Source organism: Heliangelus exortis, chromosome 11, assembly GCF_036169615.1.
Source record: "Heliangelus exortis chromosome 11, bHelExo1.hap1, whole genome shotgun sequence".
In the NCBI taxonomy this organism is placed as follows: domain Eukaryota; kingdom Metazoa; phylum Chordata; class Aves; order Apodiformes; family Trochilidae; genus Heliangelus; species Heliangelus exortis.
In genome coordinates, this window is record NC_092432.1 from 1,540,343 (window position 1) to 1,558,520 (window position 18,178).

General features: G+C 41.9%; 1 protein-coding gene and 1 long non-coding RNA gene across 4 annotated transcripts in view; one reads left to right on the forward strand and one right to left on the reverse strand.

Annotated features, from left to right (window-relative positions):
* Nucleotides 1-18: 18 nt before the first annotated feature.
* Nucleotides 19-15,319, forward strand: LOC139800725 (uncharacterized). Of its 2 annotated transcripts, none has more exons than XR_011727894.1 (3): nucleotides 19-132; nucleotides 1,760-1,814; nucleotides 14,083-15,319. It is a non-coding gene; the product is annotated as an uncharacterized lncRNA (long non-coding RNA). The 2 variants fall into 2 exon arrangements; XR_011727893.1 differs by lacking the exon at nucleotides 14,083-15,319 and adding an exon at nucleotides 5,292-6,195.
* IQCH (IQ motif containing H) overlaps nucleotides 2,894-18,178 on the reverse strand; it is a 67,667-nt gene continuing 52,382 nt past the window's right edge. For both annotated transcript variants that reach the window (XM_071754123.1, XM_071754122.1), the window contains 5 exons: nucleotides 12,004-12,141; nucleotides 9,178-9,303; nucleotides 8,029-8,090; nucleotides 5,263-5,371; nucleotides 2,894-3,879 (listed from right to left, as the gene is read on the reverse strand). In XM_071754123.1, the coding sequence (XP_071610224.1) occupies nucleotides 3,778-3,879; nucleotides 5,263-5,371; nucleotides 8,029-8,090; nucleotides 9,178-9,303; nucleotides 12,004-12,141 (537 nt within the window). In that variant the 3' untranslated portion in view covers nucleotides 2,894-3,777. The remainder of the gene's footprint in view (nucleotides 3,880-5,262; nucleotides 5,372-8,028; nucleotides 8,091-9,177; nucleotides 9,304-12,003; nucleotides 12,142-18,178) is intronic.

Here is an 18,178-nt window from a genome sequence, read left to right on the forward strand (position 1 = left end):
CCGCGGGACCGTCCCCTTCCCTCCCTCCTTCCCTCCCCACGGCTACGGCCGCCGCGCCTGCGCCGCCTCAGCGCCTGCGCCGGAGGGCGGGAAGGGGCGGTGGCGGCGGAGGGGTCACCTCAGCTGGGGCAGGTGCGGGGTTGGTGCTTCCTCAGGGGGTGCGGGGGACGGTGGGGTGCGTGCGGGTCTCTGAGGGGAGGGTCCGGGTCCGGGTCCGGGTCCGGGTCCGGGTCCGGGTCCGGGTCCGGGTCCGGGTCCGGGTCCGTGGAGAGGCGGGAAGGGCAGCACCGGAGCCCCGCGGTGCTGAGGTGAAGTGAGGCGGCTCCGCTGTGGTACCTGCCCGGTACAAGCCAAGGGATGGGCCCGGTGATCCCTAAGGAGGGGTCCTGCTGGTCACGGCAATTGAGAAAATCGTATTAAAAAATTAGTCAGTTAAGGTTTTTATAAAGGGTTTTGTTTCCCGCACCCCCGTGTGTGTCCTTGGCGCGGTGCTGAGCTGCGGCATCCGCCGGGTTCGTGAGGGCTCACGTTAAAAAAGTGTTAAACTGGGTTGTTGGTTTTACTGGGTGACATCGCGGTGATGTCTGGTTAAAAATCCGTCCTTTGAAAGCGTTGGGCCCCTTTGAAGAGAAATATTTAAAAATAGTAAGCAATGCGCCATTGGATTGTTTTTTTTCTAAATAAAGGCCATGGTTTTGAAGCATTAAACATTCTATTTGGGAAAAAAAAAAAAAAAGAGTAAACTGAAAAATGTGAAGATATTTTTTTCCTTTTAATAATTGCAAACAATATCTCAAACTCAGCAATCTTAAACCATTGAGCTATGTAGTATAAATGTGCTAATTAATCAGTCAGTACCCAACAATGTACTCTGTTTATTCCCTGTATTGTAATACATGTGTGTGGAACCAGTAATTATTAATCATCATAACAAATTTGACTTAAGTTCACATTGCTATAATTAATAGAGCATATAGTTAGCTTTAATATCTATATCAGTGGCAACAGTGACTGAGGACAGAAAAGTTGGAATGATATTGTGGCTCACCACTGTTGTATTACACCTTGACAGTGATACTCTGCTGTTAATTTTTATGGTCAAAATTGTCTCCTAGAAAGTGGACATAACACCACCAAATATTTTCAAGATAAGGCTGGATGTATTATGAAGCATTCATCCAAATATCTTCACTATTTTGTTGTACAATTGGGTTTCTGCTCGCTGGATTCTGGTACAGTCTGATCATGTTTACATCAGAACAGTGCCCTGAAATGCACATCTTTGTGATGAAGCTAAAAAACAGTCAAGATAATGTATGAATGTTCATGAAGGCTGCCAGTGGAGTACCTGATCTTTAGTGCCTGGTTGCTATAGCAAAATCTGTCCTCTAAAATGAAATACAGAGGATCTGTGGGCTGTAAGAGGGAGCACCTCAGATCTGCAGTAGGTGATTTGTTAGATGGGAAGTGATGTTAGGTAACCACTGTGAAATGTTGAGGCTTAAAATTCCAGGGATTTGTTACCTTGACCTACAGGGAAGGTCATAAATTCTCCTGAAGCATCCATTTGAATGAGGTATCAGAGATCTTTCAGGAAACAGGTCAGGTGAATACTGAATACTTCCATTTCACACAACAGTGGAAGTGGTTTTGATGATGAATTTTTTGCTCTGTGCTCAGCATTGTCATTATAAATGTGCAAACTTGGGCTGAAAGCTTTTTTTCTTTTTTTTTTTCTTTTTTTTTTTTTTTTTTTCAGGGCCTTAAATGCAAATCTCTAAAAGGAGGGACCTGGTTTCTAATATCAGCTCCAGGTAATGTTCTCTTGGGAGAATCACTTGAAGTGGGTAGGTAGCACATGTCCTTCACTTGCATCTTCGGCCCATCAGGAGCAGAAAACCTTTGTTTTAGTTGTCCCTCCCCTCCTTCCTCCACACTCTGCAGCTGGGGAACCAGCTTGGGTTTTGGCTGTACTTAGCTGCAGAATTCTTTGGAAATTTCTGCTGAGCAGCCACCTTTTATCTTCCCACTCGTTCTGTTTTCTTCCCAGTCTAGATCAAGTTTGGAAATTCAAGCTATAGTTCAAGAACTCTGTTATCCCTTTAGTGAGAGGGAATCATCCAGTTGTGTGAACAGGGGAATCATGACTATTTTGACTTTTTTTTAAGCTTTTAAAGATTATAATTCCATTTCATAGCTTCTCTATTGCTAAAAAAATCCATTTTTGGCACCAGCAGCATGGGACTTGAATGTGAGAGACTGCAAAGCAGTTTGAATCCTTCTGTCAACTCAAGGCTCAGAAGTGTTAATAGTAATTAAAAACTTTTTTCCCTCAAAATACATATCACACTTTGCACAGGCTGAGAAATCTCTCTCACCATGGGGACTTTCAGATCCCTTGGTCCTGCAAAAAAACAGGTACAGTTTTCTTTTGTCAGACCAGAACAAAGACAGAAGGAAGTGCAGGTTTCATTTACTCCTAGGACACTGCAGTCTATAGGAAGTGCCAGTGAACTAATGAGCCTCTCAGACCTTATGTTGTTCTGGCTTGGATTAAAGCTTAATTTTCCTTAACCCTTCAGAAACTGACTCCTCAGCTGACACTGCTGTGCATCCTGCTTCTACTGACCCAACTATCAAACTACCAAATAGATCTCATTTTGTTGGAAGAACCTGGTAATTTCCTTTTTGAGATATTATTTGTTGGCAAAATCATTGTTGTGCCAACCACAACCAAAAATACTTGTGTTAACTTCATTTCTAACTATAGAAACTTCCAGGAAGTTCACTCAGTGGGTAAATTTTACTGCAGAAAACCATGTGTGGGCTCTGGTATGTCCAAAACCAATATTGTATTGAGGTTGTGTGGAAGAAAGGAACAAAACCAAGCAAAGAAGAATTAAACAAAAAATTTATTTTAGACTTTTAATTGAAACCAGGATCAGCATTTATGCAGATATTCTCATCAGCAATTAATTACTTCTGTGAACAAAGTAGAAGAGCAAAAGGCTAACACCAAAGATAATATTTGAAGCTAACAGAGCAAAGACTTGGGCACTGGGAAACTGGGCACTGAGCTGCTGCAGCTGCTTGGTCACATTATTTGTCTTAAAAACTGGTTTTGCCTGAGCTTTTTGGGAAGGAACCTCAAAAATACTTGCCAGGCTTGGGGCAGTAGTGCCCATCCAGTGGAGAAGATGAGCTCTTCTGTAGTAACATTCAGAATGTGTCATGTGTTGGGATGAGAGATTTGAAGAGCAAAGATAATTTTCCAAAAATAAGTCTTGGCTTTTAACATACCACTGCACAGCAATTCTGACAAAAAAAGTCACACAGAATCTGACTGACAGGTCTGCAAAAGCCATGGGGTACTGGGAACCCCAGTGCAAATTCTAATGGACCTCTCAGAATTTCTATTTTAGAGGACAGGAGGTTTGAGAGGAAATTCAGGATCACAGGACTCTTCAATAAAACATCATCTCCTGGTCTAATTTAGTGACAAAAGCACCATGATCTCTCTTTGCTTGATTAGTAAGATTTCAAATCAGTGTGATTCAGGAATGAGAGCATGAACATCAGGAGGATTTATTATGATCCTCTGCTTTTCAACTGTCTTATTTTTGTGAAAGAAGGGCTGTTCCAAACACCTCACTCAGAAACTGTCTCAGTTAATATTCCTTCACGTGCCAAGGCAGAAGGAAAACCAAACCTGTTCTTACAGATGAGAAAGCACTTACAGAAACATAAAGAATAAAGCACTTAAACATTTTCTGTTAACTATTCTTCCCAAGCATCTGCTTTTGAAGGTTGCTCTTCTTCCAATTTCAATTTGTTTTCTGCTGTAATTCCTAGAATTGCTTCAATATCTTGAATTGCCATCTGTAACAGATTCAAGGAATACAAGTTATTTAATGGGCATTATAATGAAATGGAGCAGCCAAAATGCACAGCTGGTAGTGTTTGCCTTGAGAAGGTAACCAGTGTTACACAGGACATGATGCACCAATTAAATTTACTGTTACTTTGGGGACAGTTGGTGGAATTATTAGTGAATATGTACAAATCTCAGGTAGGTAAAATAAAACAAAAAACCCTAATTCGTTGCAATTTGTACTTCTAATTAACTACCAGGTGTTTCTATTTCATATCTGTAAATCATTGTTAACTCACTAGGAAGAGGAGTTCCCTTCTATAATTTTCTTCAGTGGTTGGTTTTCACTCCCTTATATTGAAAAGAAGGATTTGGGGAGGAGGGGTTGTTGGTTTATTCTGTCAGATGTTGGAATTTAATTCTATCTTCTCTAAAGCTGTCATTTCACACTTTGCTGGTCAGGAAAATACAGTCAGTGTTAACACTGGGTGGAATCTGGTGTAAATTATGTGATTTAAGGCACAAATCCTTAACACAGTGCTCCCCTTCACCTTCCTTACACAACAGGATCTTGGCAACTTTTTAGAAAAAAAAAAAAAAAAAAAAGGTGATAGAGTTTAGCACAAGAACTCCCTCTGGAAAATTCAGCTTTTCTCTTTTTTTTTTTGTTTTTCTTTTTCTTTTCTCTGGCATCCAAAAGCAGCATTGTAATGAGTGCTTGTTCCAGGGCAGGGGGCTGGATTCATTATTGCTTTACTCTTTTTTTTTTTTGCCAGCAGGGTCAGGAGAAAAGAGGAAAGGTGGGTGCTCCTGGGGGACCCTTCCCAGCCTGGCAAGCCCCCCAGCCCACCCCAGAGCAGCCTCTGGCAGGCAGGGATGGGCTCTGCCAGCAGATGGAAAGAGCAGAGAAAACTGGGAGCAAAACTGACTTTGTGAAACTGATGGCAGGGTGAAAGCTGTGAAGTAATGGATTAAGGACTGGGTGGCTGCCTGCTGAAAAGAAATCAGCATTAATAATCTCAGGAGCTATTATCAACTGAGAAAAGTTTGTTTCTAATTGAAGCTTCCTACCCCTTTTAAAATAAAAGACAATTGTGGCAGAGCTGTCTGAGGCAGTGCCAACAGCTCTTTGCTCTTCCAAAGGACAACCAGGAGCATTACACTGCAAATCATTTCACACTGAATTATGTCTCTTTTCAAAGGAAAAGTTTCCAACTTAAATTTAACTAACAGGTTCATTGGGAGACTTACTATATTGACCTAGACACTGTAAAACACGTCCTGCTAACGATAAAAAAGGAATGGTTTAGCACTTGTTTATGATACAGCATGAGGTATTTTCAGCCCTTGTGCAGAAATTAACCAGGATCGTTAGTTAATTAACACCTCACCTTAAAATTGGTCTCGCCTTGCATATTAGGTGCTGATATTTCTTGATGGATGATGAAGAGACTGCGAGCAAAGGTCAGGAGGACCCCCTGGAGATCCTCTCCGATTGTTCTGTTAATGATATCCAAACAAATGAGTTTACCAATGATTCCCTTCACATGCTTAAAAACAATCCCCCTCTCATTTGTGCCTGTCTGGTGATGGAATTTAATGAGTATTTTCAATCTCACAAGGTGGCAATCTTCAGGGAGATATGAAAGATGAGGCTCCATTTTAACTTGTCAACAGAAAGGATTTGTGCAATAAATAATTTGTATTAATCAACTGGGCAGAAGTAAGCAGTGAGGTTTCAGCTATTCCAAGAAAAAGGCTGCTGTTGAGTTAGGGCTGAGGCAGGAGAACACTCAGATTAGTTCACAAGAGCTGTTGCTTCTGCCTACAATTTGTGAAAGACATCTGAAAGAGACATTTCAGCACTATCAGCATTTCTTGGGTTGCTGTAGCTCCTGAGGTTTTGGTTTCTCAGTGGCAAATACAGACTCAACACCCAGAGTCTCACAGACTCTGAGGAAGGAACTGAGCTTCAGTTTCTGACTGGAACTGACAGCACATCTCCAGTGGAGTAAACTGGATGATAATTTACATAGAAGTTTAATGTGTTTCAGTGAATAAATTTTTTTATAAGCTCAAACTATTCTTGAACGTATTTCCAAACTAAGATAACAGAATTGCATTGAAAATCTGATGGATTTGGGAACAGAATATATGGCAAATGTATTTGAGAGTACTCTGATGCTATCCAGTATGCCTGCCAATTCCTGCTGGGAAATTGGTGGTGTTACTGTGTTTCCTACCAGGAGAGCAATTTCTGATGTATTCTTCCAAAGGATTCAGTAAAAATGTAGGTAGGATGCAGAACCTGTGCTGCAAGGGCTCCATTTCCCAAGGGACAGCACCAAGGGCAAGCCAGGCCAACACATCACTGACCCTGGGAAGATCCTTCTCCTCTCCTCAGTTCCTCCCCATCTATCCTGCACAACTCTCATGCTCCCCAGACACCCCTCAGTGGGCTGATTCCATCCTCACAGAAAACCAATCCAATAAAAGAAACCTTTCTGTACTGAGCTGCATCAATTTCTGCAGAGGTGTAAAAGGACCAGACAAGGAGGACCCCAAGCTGAGGTCAGGGAAGTAAAGAACCTTCCAACATGGCTGTTAGAAATTGAGTGGCTTATGGAACCCTTTCAGATGCTTAAATACCTTTTTTTAATGGCTCCTGTAGATAGTTTACAAACTGTTCTTTAGTGCTTTTCTTCCAAATTTATCTTACAACTCAATCTTTTATTCTGCCTGTGTTGTGGCTGCAGCAGGCAACAGGAATTCATATTTAAACCAATCTGACTCCCTTGCATTCTACCAACAGCTTCACCCCCAAGCAGCTCAGTACAGGCTGCAAGCAGCACAGCCCTAGAAACAATCTTTAGGATTCATTTAGCTCATTCTCTGTGCTAGGGCAGGATCAATGCTACTTACATCACCCTGACAGAGGTTTGCCTAATCTGTTACTAACCAGTCAATGACAACTGCACCAAAGAATCTCATTAGTTCTTCCTTTGCTATTAGAAATTTTCCTTATGCTAAACATGAATCTTTCCTGCTGCAAGTTAAGTTCATTTATTCTGGTCCTACTACAAAAGATAATCAGATTTTTTTACTTTCCACAGAAGCTTTCTATGGACTAGACCAGGACTTTGCTGTATTTTCTTTTTTTCTTTCTCTCAGCAGCTCTCACTCTGCCTCATGCTTTCCAGAACCCTGAACATTTTCATGGCCTCCCTTCTGAGTAGAACAGAAAGATTACTTCACTTACTATTACTTCACAATATCTCCCATGTAACCCTGCTTAGCTTCAAGAAGATCATGACATTGTGACTTGCAGCCAGTTTGTAACTTGTCTGCAAATCCAGGTGTTTTGCTGTCTAAATTCTTGCACCTGGTTCCAACTGAACAAAATTCTGTTTTTCAGATTGCCTCTTCAATTTGCTGAGATCATTTTGAATTCTCTTCCTGCAATCACATTCAACACTCAAGGAGGCTGTTTTCTTATCCAGGCCATTAATGAAATAGCTGCAGCATCAAAAGGAGTACAGAACAGGCTGAGAACAGACTGTTTCAGCCCTTCACTCCTGATTTCCTGTTTCAGCACTGAAGTTTACCAGTGAGGTTTCTCAATCAGTGTAAATTTATGCAGATTATGCATTCTTAGACTTCCTAAGTAGAAGTCTGTAGGTCAAAAGAATTACTGAACTGCTCTGCTGCTGCCTGACTACCATTGCTCACTTTTGTGAAGAACAACATGAAAAGGGATTAAACTCCAACCTTCTTTTCATCATCTACAGAGCCCCTGTGCTAATCCCTGTGCCCCCACAGCGAGGTGGCTGGTGACAGTGACTCCAGCTCTTTGGAAGCTGACTGCAGTACTCTGCAGTCAGGCTTTGATCTAAGCAGATTCCTCTACTTTTTTTTTATTTTATTTTATTACTAAAATTCTTAAGGCCTCCCTGAAACTTTTCAAAAGGCCAATTTTCCAAGAAGTCATTATACATCCTCTGAACAGTCACTGGCAGCCTGTGGATGGGAGTGTGGGGTGGTGAGACAGTCCCTTTCTTTGGTGGCCTTTGTCAGAGCCCAGGCTGAGGTGTCTGCTCTTCAGATCAAGTGTGTTCCCAGCTCCTGATGAGGCTGTGGAACTGAGGTTGGACACTTACAGCATTCCCAGCCTGGATCGTTTCTGATCTTCATACAGTAGAAAAACTGTTCCCTGTTTTTCCTGGTAAATAAAAAGACAAAGTTACTCCAACCAGACCTAAAACGGTGACAATTATAATAAATGTGTCCCTGTACACAGGGATAGTAAGTGCACAGCTACATCTAAGATTTATTCTGACTTGTGTGTAATGGATTATTGCTTAATGTCAGCTCATTATTGCTCTTATTGTAGAAACTATAATGCATTAACTTTATGTAAATAGCATATATAGGGTATAGGCAGAGCCTAGTCAGTACCAAGGATTTTTGTTCCAAAGCAGTGATCCTAAGTATCTTAAAAATTATCTCCTTGCAGAGGTGTTTTTATCCAGGTTAACTCCTAAAAGCATTACACATACTTACATTGAAAGACAGTGAAAATATGCTTAGGTTTTCCTGTCCTTCAGGTTAACACTTCATCTTAGGTACACATCAACCAGGAATTTTGATTAAACTTCTGCTCTGGTTCATCTCTGGTTCATCACAGGCCTGATAGTGCTGACAGTTTGGTCATCAGCAAAACTTGGTTTGATTTTTAGATGCACCAAGTGATACTTCTTGGGTGTCACTGGCAGAGGTCTCATGAGCAGGTGCCATCTCTGGGCAAGGTTTATACTGAGAAAAGACAGAAAACTCTGCAATATCCCAGTGAAGCCCAGTGCCCTAGGATGTGAAATCTCTGCTGTTCTGTCTCATGTAACATCTTCTAAACCCTTCTGCATTTTGTTTTTTTACAGTTATTAACAATCATTATTAACATAATATATTAACATAATATATTATTATTATAATTATTATTATATATTATTATTATATTATTAACATAATATATTATTACTATAATATTATTAACAATCATTACTAGAGAAAATTATGTTAAATTGTGTCATGAAAACAATTTAAAATAAAGTCAGTTCTGATTGATACCAGGTCCTTTTCAGCAGAACTGTAGAGAAACCCCTTGCTGTGTTTTTAACAGAGCACTTAAAACATTACATTCTGGCAAACAGAACACTTCATATTGTGTTAAGTGGTTTCACCTTATTAGAATTTACATACAAAAATTATGCAGAGTGAGTATCACATTTTCTCATCTTTCCTGCTCATACCTGGAGGTCAAATCCAACACCATGAGCTTTACACATCTGGAGGAGAACATTATAGGAGATGAGTGAAAGGCTGGAGTGCCTCAGTTGACTGCTTGCTACTGCACACCAGTTGCTCATCAGGGAAAGCTAGAGAAAAAAACACCAGATTCTTTATTTTCTTATGGATTTACACCAGAACCCAACAATTTACTATTTAAGTGGCTTCTTCTCAGTGAATTCATGGAAGTGTGGAGAAAGACTCAATTTAGGAGGAATTCCTGATCATCACATTTTTTTCCAGAGAGGAAAATAAAATCCTCAGCTCACACTTGACCTAAACCTGATGTCAGAGCTCAGGTCTACAGAATCACTCTCAATGAACCACATTTTGATATTTTCACAGCTTCATTTGCAACTGAGCCCAATGAAATCTTTCTAACTGGACCCTCTGAATCCATCCTGCCCTCTGGAAACATCCTTGTAGAGCCAGCTCTTTCAATAGTCAAAATTCCAAAGCAGGTTTTTAGTAGTTTTTACCAGAGAATAAAAAAGTTTTTAAACAGATTTTCTCCAGCTCAGTTTCAAGTGGCTTTCTCCAAGACTGAGCATTCTGCTACTCTGTGTGTGCATAATTTTCCCAGCAAGCCTTTGAGGAGATGAGGCCCAGTGACTCCAAGGAGCTGCACAGCTGACACCAGCAGAGTTCCTACTGTGGAGAAAAAAATCCATCCAGCATTTGAGTCTGAACTCTTCTTAGTGCTGAGGACAAAAGAATAGAGATGGTGCATTGAGGAGAACTGAAGAGAGGTGTTCTCCTACACCAAGGTTTTCCTTGAATACTGAACTGTTCACTGAGGGTGGGGATGCTCCGAGCTGAAGCACATAATTTCCAGGATATTTTTTTTTTTTCTCTCAAAATGATACTTGGTTTTGACACTGCCTCATTTCAGCTGACATCGTTGAAATCCTTACATAATCCATCTCTGCCTGAAAATTAATCATGTTTATAATATTCTGAGAATTAATAACACCCGTTGCTCAAGTCATTAACTGAAAAAAGGAGCTTCCAAAATCTGTTCTCTGCAGTGGGGGACCACAAATAAATGAATGCTTGATAAAATAATCCAAGTAGCAGTTTAACAAGCGTAAACTTGAATGTGGCTGCAATAACACAGAACTATTGTTTAAGGGTTGGCATCAGGTTGATGAGGTGCTTATTTCAGCTACAAAGCATGCATACACATGCATAATGAACTGCAGGATGAATTATTAATGTGTTGCTTATTTAGCCTCATCTGTCTAGAAGATAATGTATCCTAACTATAATGAGTGATTGGTTTTGTACATAATTACAGTAGCAGCAGTATCTAGGAAATTTGTTCTTTCAAAGAAGGATTTCTAAAAATAAAATCACCACACAAACTCACTTGCTGCTCCAGTTTATCAAAATCAAACCTACCAGGAGCAGGAATATGTAATAAATTAAAAGGGACAGAATCATTATTAACATCATAATTTTACACAAAGTGTTTTACTTAATCATTCATTACAGATCATGTGCTGTAAAAGCATTTGTCTCTTGGTTTGTTTGTTTCTTTTTCTAAAGATATTTTCTCCAGAGGATGCATTTTTGTGGTTAACTCTTAACGAGATAAAAACCTCAGAAGTACAAAAAGAAGAAAAATAAAGGATACAGTGACAATTTATGTTAATTCTGACAGAATTTTAATTAAAAAAAGTTGCTACTTGATTACTTTTCATTTCTAAAACTTGTACTACTGGGACTAATCATATCTAATTCGCTTCTCTCCAACTAAAAGTGGTTGCTTGACAAGAACAATAGATCAAGAGCTCATTAACCTCTAAATTACAGCTCCATGACATTTTTGGAATGGTGCTGCATTCCTCCTCTATGTACAAAATAAAGGGAGTTGTGTGAATCTTCTGTCCAAATGTGTAAAATAACATTTGCTGAATACCTCTGTGGGTACAGATACATGGATTTCTTATCCTTTAACTTTTTCTAAAGGTTTTCTTCTTTTTTTAGAGGGACAGCCTCAAGGTCCAGAGGCACCAAAATTCAAGAAATCAGCATAATAAACAAATTGTGTAGAGTACCCAATGCTTCTGTGGCAGTGTATTTGTAAGGATACCACAACACCACCCAAATACCTTCTTAAAAATCCCTGGCAGGCACCACTTCAGAGTTTTCAGAGCAATGAGTTTTTCTTCCTGTTCAAATGTCCATAATTCAGACTTGGAATAATTAATACTCAGCAGTTGGATGAATGCAACCTTGCAATAAATCAAAGTTCCAAAGATTTGGGTTTAACACAAGGAGAGCTGGGAGGGCTTTAGGTGTCCAGATCCTTCTGCAGGTGGAGCCCTGCTTGCTTTACCTCCTTTAGTGCCTGAAACTACAAAGCTGGGGGTAGCTCCAATTTTTGATCCCAAATCAGAACTCAGGAGCTTTTTTTTTGGATGCTTCTAAGTTACTCCTAGAGCCAGGGCACTGCTTTCATCTCCTTCCTTTTTCTCGCAACGTAAAAATTACTGCAATGTAGGACAACTTGAAAACTACCTGAAATATTTAGGAGTTAGCTACTACCACAAATCAATATTATTGATCACAAAGGATGTATAATCAGGTACCCAGAAGCATCCAGAACCTTTAATTTCTAACGTGATCCCATTTACCTTAAGAACCTCATCAAATCTAAACGCAGCGGCTTCAAATCTGAAGGGAGCAGTTTCAGCTCCTGTGGAACAGAGACTGAGGAGAGATTTCAACTTTTCTGGCAAGACACATTGATATTTTTAAACAAATCAGTGCTTAACAGTTTTTACCTCCTGGGGCTGAGTAGGTGTGCTCAGCATTTTCTCTGAACCCAGAGACACTTCCAGATTTCCACCTGTCAGGTACAAGAGGAGCTGAGTCAAGGCCAGCTGGTCACTGTAGCAAAGGTCAAGGTCTGTTGCCCATACCTCATCAAAACACAAATACAGGTGCATTAAAATTAAGAAAAAAAAGACAGAACAACAAGGGTGAAACTCAGCAAGCAATGTCAGGGACATCTGTGCCTTCGTTTTCAGCCGTGCTGGGGTGCAAACCCAGCCTTGCCTTGTGGATTGCTGGATAATAACTTTTTGGAGGGAAAAAAAAAAAGGATAAAAATAAGGATCTGTGCTACCCAGATTTTTAGCAGCAATGAGAAAAAGTAGAGAGATGAGATCAGCTGCAGTACAGCCTCTAGCACACTGAATTATCCAAACACCAAGTAGCACACCTGGATTTTCCAGCTGAAGAATAATTAGCATTAAAGTCAGCCTTGAGTTACAAACTGGTGTTTTGGCAGATAAAAAGGGCAGTTGTAGGAGGCAAAGCTGAACTGAGTAAAAGGAGTAGGGAAGAGTGGGATCCATGTGGAAGGAATTGTGTTGGTGGTCACAGAGCAAAGCCCCCAGCCCATCCCGTGGCTTTATCAAACACTGGGATACTTTGGGAAGCAGGAACCCATACAACTTGTGGCATGGTTCAGCTTCCACCCAGGCTGCTGTTTTGTGCTGATAATTCAGATTTTTACTCACCTAACTAGACAAGAAACCAGGCTGCAGGATGGCAGGGTCCCAGAGGCAGGCAGAAGGGAAGCTCATCCCACCCACGTGCAGGACACACAGAAGCCTCAAAACCCTCAAGAAGATTTCAAAGCACATAGAAATCAGGCAGGATCTGTGAGGCCAGTTCACTCTGAGGCTGTAGCAGAGGGAATTGCTCCTGCCAGGCTCCTCCACTCCCAATAACCTGAGCATGGCTTTCCCCAGGAGTTTTTCCCACTTCAAAAATGCTTGTCCCTCCCACGCCAATGAGAAATGTGGATGTGCAGAAATCTCTGCCCTACAGGGGACCCCTCTACAACAAATCCAGCAGTGAGTGACCTGACTGAGGCTTTGCATGGTAAATGGCATCATTAGAAGGATATTAAAAGGTCAGGCAGTCAAGGCCTCTTGGTAAACTGGAGTTAATTTCTGAATCATACTCCCCTAGTAATGCCCTTTTTAGAACAGTGGATAAATCACATCAGTCACAGTTGTTAATATCAAACTGCCAAGTATCTGCTGCTGTATTAAATATCCTATTTGTCAAGTTAAACATTTCCTGCTGCATGGAATCAAATGCAAATCAGATGCTGATGGCTGGCCTTGCTTAGTGGTAGGGGAATGTTCCCCAATTATAATGCTTCATTTTCTTCTGTAATTTATCCTTTATCATCACTTCTGCAAGACAGGAAGGAACTTTCATGTCAATTTGTACTTCTCCACTCAGTATTAACCTTTCCAAGGAGCTCAACAGCAACTGTCAACTATACACACTGCTACCATCCATTTCTATAAAAGATTATAAAAAAATCAGTAGCAAACAACGTGTCTTGAACCTTGTTTGAGTTGGATTTTACATTCTCAAGTCAAAATCTGCCCCAGAAAGAGATGGGAGAGCTACCTGAGGGGACAACTGAAAATCTTGGATATCCAAGGAGTGGTCACTGGCTCAGACAAAGGGAATTGGTTGCTCTAAATCCAGGTCCTGATATTGCTCCAACCTCAAAGCCAACACCAGCAGCTGAGGAGGAAGAGCAGAAGCTGAGCCAAGACATCTTGGGCAGGTGCAAGGGCTCTGTTCTGGCAGTGGGGAGAGGATGGGTTGAGCCTTTAACAGCAGCTCAAGCTTTTAAACTGCAGCCTGGCAAACAAACAGCCACCAGCACAGAGAAATTCAGACTCAGCCAAACTGTTCCAAGCATGGGACAGCCCAGACATTCTGCAAGAGTTCCTCAATAAACCCCACGTTGCCAGTAACATGCAAGATGTAGAGAAGAGACCCTACACAGGTAAATTCTATTTTTTTTTTTTTTGCCTTTTTAAATACAGGGTGTAGATCTCCACAGCCCTGAGCACAAGGAGGAGGAAGGGAAACATGGCTGGAAGCCACCTGTCCACCTCCTTCCATTCTGGGCCTGAGCCTGAGGCTGAACCACCCCTATTGCAAGTTCAAGCAGCCAAATGGCCATGACTCTGTGCCAGCTGGGATCACCCCCAAGGAGTCTTTTCCTGGCTCAGGATTGTCAGAGAACACTATAGATTGTGGCCATGTCCCTTTCTGCCCTGGATGTGTCCCAGAACATCCCTAATGTGGGGAAAAAGGAAGATAGATCAGATGGCATAAGATTCCAGCTTTATCCTAGCAGGGGATTCCCCTTTGCCATGGAAATCCAGCAGTGTCCTTTAAATCCCCTTTCTGCTGCTACAGGAAAGACACAGGGCCTGGGCAATGGGGCTAATTTGGTTTTCAGGGGTAATTTTTCCCCATTTTATTAGTTCAAACACAGGCCAGACCAGTAGCACCTACCTGGCTAAATCCTGCAGTGGAACAGGTTAAGCCCCATTCCAGTTCCTGAAGGTCACAAGTGCTCTTTGCAAAATTACAGCAATCAATAACAAGCAACATTTTGGGGAGTTTTCATCAAGAAGAGACATTTGGCAGGCTGGTGGAGCTCTGTGAAGACAGCAGCTACACAGCCAGTGATAGTGCTCTGATTCTGGAAGTCAGCACTGGACATCTCATGTAAAAATAATATTAGAAGGGTTGGACCAGCTGATCCAACCTGTGATCCTATGATCTTCATGCTGGCTCTATCAGCCTGGCACTTTTCCCCAATAATTTATCAATATTTGTTCCCAAATGGAAAGGGGTAACTCATTACATCATACTAAGCACATGCTGCTAAAGTTAGCAGCTGTCCCTTGAGTGTAATGCCCTAAAATTAATTGTAATAAACAAAAAAGCACCAGAATCCTTCATAGGTAAAGAATTCTTATTAGGTGAATCCCATAGCTCATGACTTTCCATTTTCTGTGAAGGTGTTACCAGGCTCATGTTAACATCACCCATTTCCACTGGCAAACATTTTCTGTGGCAAATTTGGGAAATATATAACTTAGACCTACTCACTGCTCTCTCTTCTGCTTCTGCTGCAAATGTCAGAGCACAGCAAACTCTCAGCTCAGCTGCTCCTTCAGCCAGGGTGCAAGCAAAGACGAAGGCACAGAAAAGAGAGAGTGGAGGAGAAGAAAATAAAATAAAATAAAATAAAGGTCACCCCAAATGCAGGCACAATTCTTCAACTTTTGCAGCAGAGCCAGTTGTGAGGAGGAGGGAGTGCTGGTTACAGACCCCCAGCTGAAAAAAAATAAATAACAAAAATGGTAGAGACAAGAGTTAAGATTTGAGATAGTCTTAAGAGTGGTTTTATATGGGGTCTCCACCTTCTAGCATCCTACCACTGGGAAGAAAAATAGGAATATATCCTGCAAGACTTACTGGTTGTTTTGAACAAGGAAATGGGATGAGGTCTGAAACTGGTGCCTTCTACAAAGCCTGCCAAGTGCTTTCCTTCATCTTAGGAGCCTTCATGGCAAAAATATCTCAAGTGAATGAAGTCAGAATTACAGTGTAATTCTTTACAACTGCCATAAAAATGCTTCAGCTTTGAAAGGTTAACTCGAGAAGGGAAGGAAACATAAATTCTTAAAGAGGTACTAAATTATAGCTTTTCTTTCTCCAGCTTAACTGTTTTATCTGTATTTAGTATTGATGTCTGCATTATTGTAAAGAGCACACCTGCTACTTTAAAGAAGCAGTTGAATGACATTAAAATGCCAATTAGTAAAATATTAATGCAACTTGGGTTTTGAAAAGAGAGCTGCTTAGAAGACTTTCCAAATCCACAGCAGAATTGATTCTTTCAGCAGCAATGGCAGACAGGATCTTATCTGGCTGCCATCTCGTGGCAGCTGCTGGGATGGCCTGGCCTGAAAACTTCAATTTTAGAGCTCTAGAACTGACCCTAAACTCTGCCCTGCTGAATATAAGATTGGAAGATGAATGAAAACACCATGACTTTCGTTTGAAAAAGAGATGGGAAGTGCTACATTCTGGCTGGAGAAATCTGAAGACCCAGATGTGAGTACAGCAGAACTCATCCCACTGAGAGCATCAACTAAACCTCAGTGCCAGAGCTGACCTCAAGGTCCTCTTAAGACTGAGATGGAAGGAGAATACCCACCTAAACCTTCCCAGCTCTCTAATTCTCCTTTTGGGATGTTCTGCTTCATCTTTTGCCAAACTAAGCTTAATCCAGTGCTCTCTCATGGAGTTGTGGGGCTGTATAAACTATCAAACTGATGAAAAAGTGACTTCTGACCCTGCTTCTCCACCTTCTCTGTCCACAGATCTATGGACAGGAGCAAGCTGATGCATTCAAGCACTCCCACTCAATTAAATGGACTTCTTTAAGTGCAGCTCCTTAATGAGTTGAGATCTGAGCAGCAGCCACTCAATACTGTGCAAGACTTCCAGGGGTCAAAGCCTTGCTCTTAAAGATCAGCCTTGGAAAATAAAGTGGGAGTCAGAAGAGACTCAGTCCAAGCTATGCACTTACTTTTTCTCCTCTTTTTTTCCTCCCCCCAAGGCACTGAAATCAGTGTGTCTCCATCTCCCTTTCTCTCAGGAGCAAATCCTATAACTGCTACATCATAGAATCACAGAATTGGCTGGGTTGGAAGGGACCTCAGAGCTCATCAAGTCCAACCCTTGCTCCACTCCCCCCGTGGTTCCCAGCCCATGGCACTGAGTGCCACATCCAGGCTCTTTTGAAATATCTCCAGGGATGGAGAATCCACCCCTTCCCTGGGCAGCCCATTCCAATGCCTGAGCACCCTCTCCATCAAGAAATTCTTTCCAATGTCCAACCTAAACCTCCCCTGGCACAACTTGAGACCTCTTGTGCCCTCTTGTCTTGCTGAGAGTTGCCTGGGAAAAGAGCCCAACCCCCCCCTGGCTCCAACCTCCTTTCAGGGAGTTGGAGAGAGTGATGAGGTCTCCCCTGAGCCTCCTCTTCTCCAGCCTCAACACCCCCAGCTCCCTCAGCCTCTCCTCATAGGATCTGTAATGATGAGAGCAAAGACAACCAAAGAGGAGTCAGATCCTCCTACAGGCACCACCCTGTACCCCTGTACCCTGCCAACAACACTGCTGGTTGCAAACCACAACCTCCTCTAGTTCTATCATAACTTAAGGAAAATCTCTGTGTAAATGGAGGATGATACCACCTACAGCTGGGAAAGATTTGGGTGCTGGGTAGGAACAAAGGGGAAGAGAAAGGCTCCATCTCCCTTTCTCTCAGGAGCAAATCCTGTAAGTGTTAGATGAGAGCAAAGAACCAAGGAGGAGTCAGATCCTCCTACAGGCACCACCCTGGAACCCTTGTAGCCTGTAAACAACACTGCAAACCACAACCCCCTCCAGTTCTATCATAATTTAAGGAAAAGCTCTGTGTAGCTGGAGGATGATACCACCTACAGCTGGGAAAGGTTTGGGTGCTGGGTAGGAACAAAGGGGAAGAGAAAGGCTACAGCATCCCCCAGCTCCTCCATGCCTGGGGACTGCATCCCTCTTGTCACCTTTTGGTCAGTGCAGGCTGCAAGAACTGCAAGAGAGTGAAGACACCACCAAGTCTGTGATGGGCACAGAGCTCAGAGATTGCTTTCCCCATTTCTTCATCCACTCTGGCTTTCCTGCTAAATTGTTTGAGCCTGGCTCCTTATCCACCACCCAGAGTCTCTGTGCTACAAGCTCCAAACAGCAGCAATCTTAGAAAAGCAGCAATGTCCCACTGGTTATAGAAGAAATCAGATTATGCTCCTGACATGCAGATTTTTAAAAGCTCTCAGAGCTTTTTAAAAGCTCTTTTAAAAGCTCTGAAAGCCCAAGTGCACACGTTGCTTTTGTGCTCCCAAGTCCCTTTTGCACAAGTGCACTGGGGAGGTTCAAGTGAAGACACAACTGCAGCACACAGCTGCTCAGTCTGCAAAGGCAGGAAGATGTTTTTACTTATTTGGCCCTTCACATTTCCTAACGAGTTTGTATTTATGTACCATGTAACTTTATGAAGGTTTCAGGGATTTT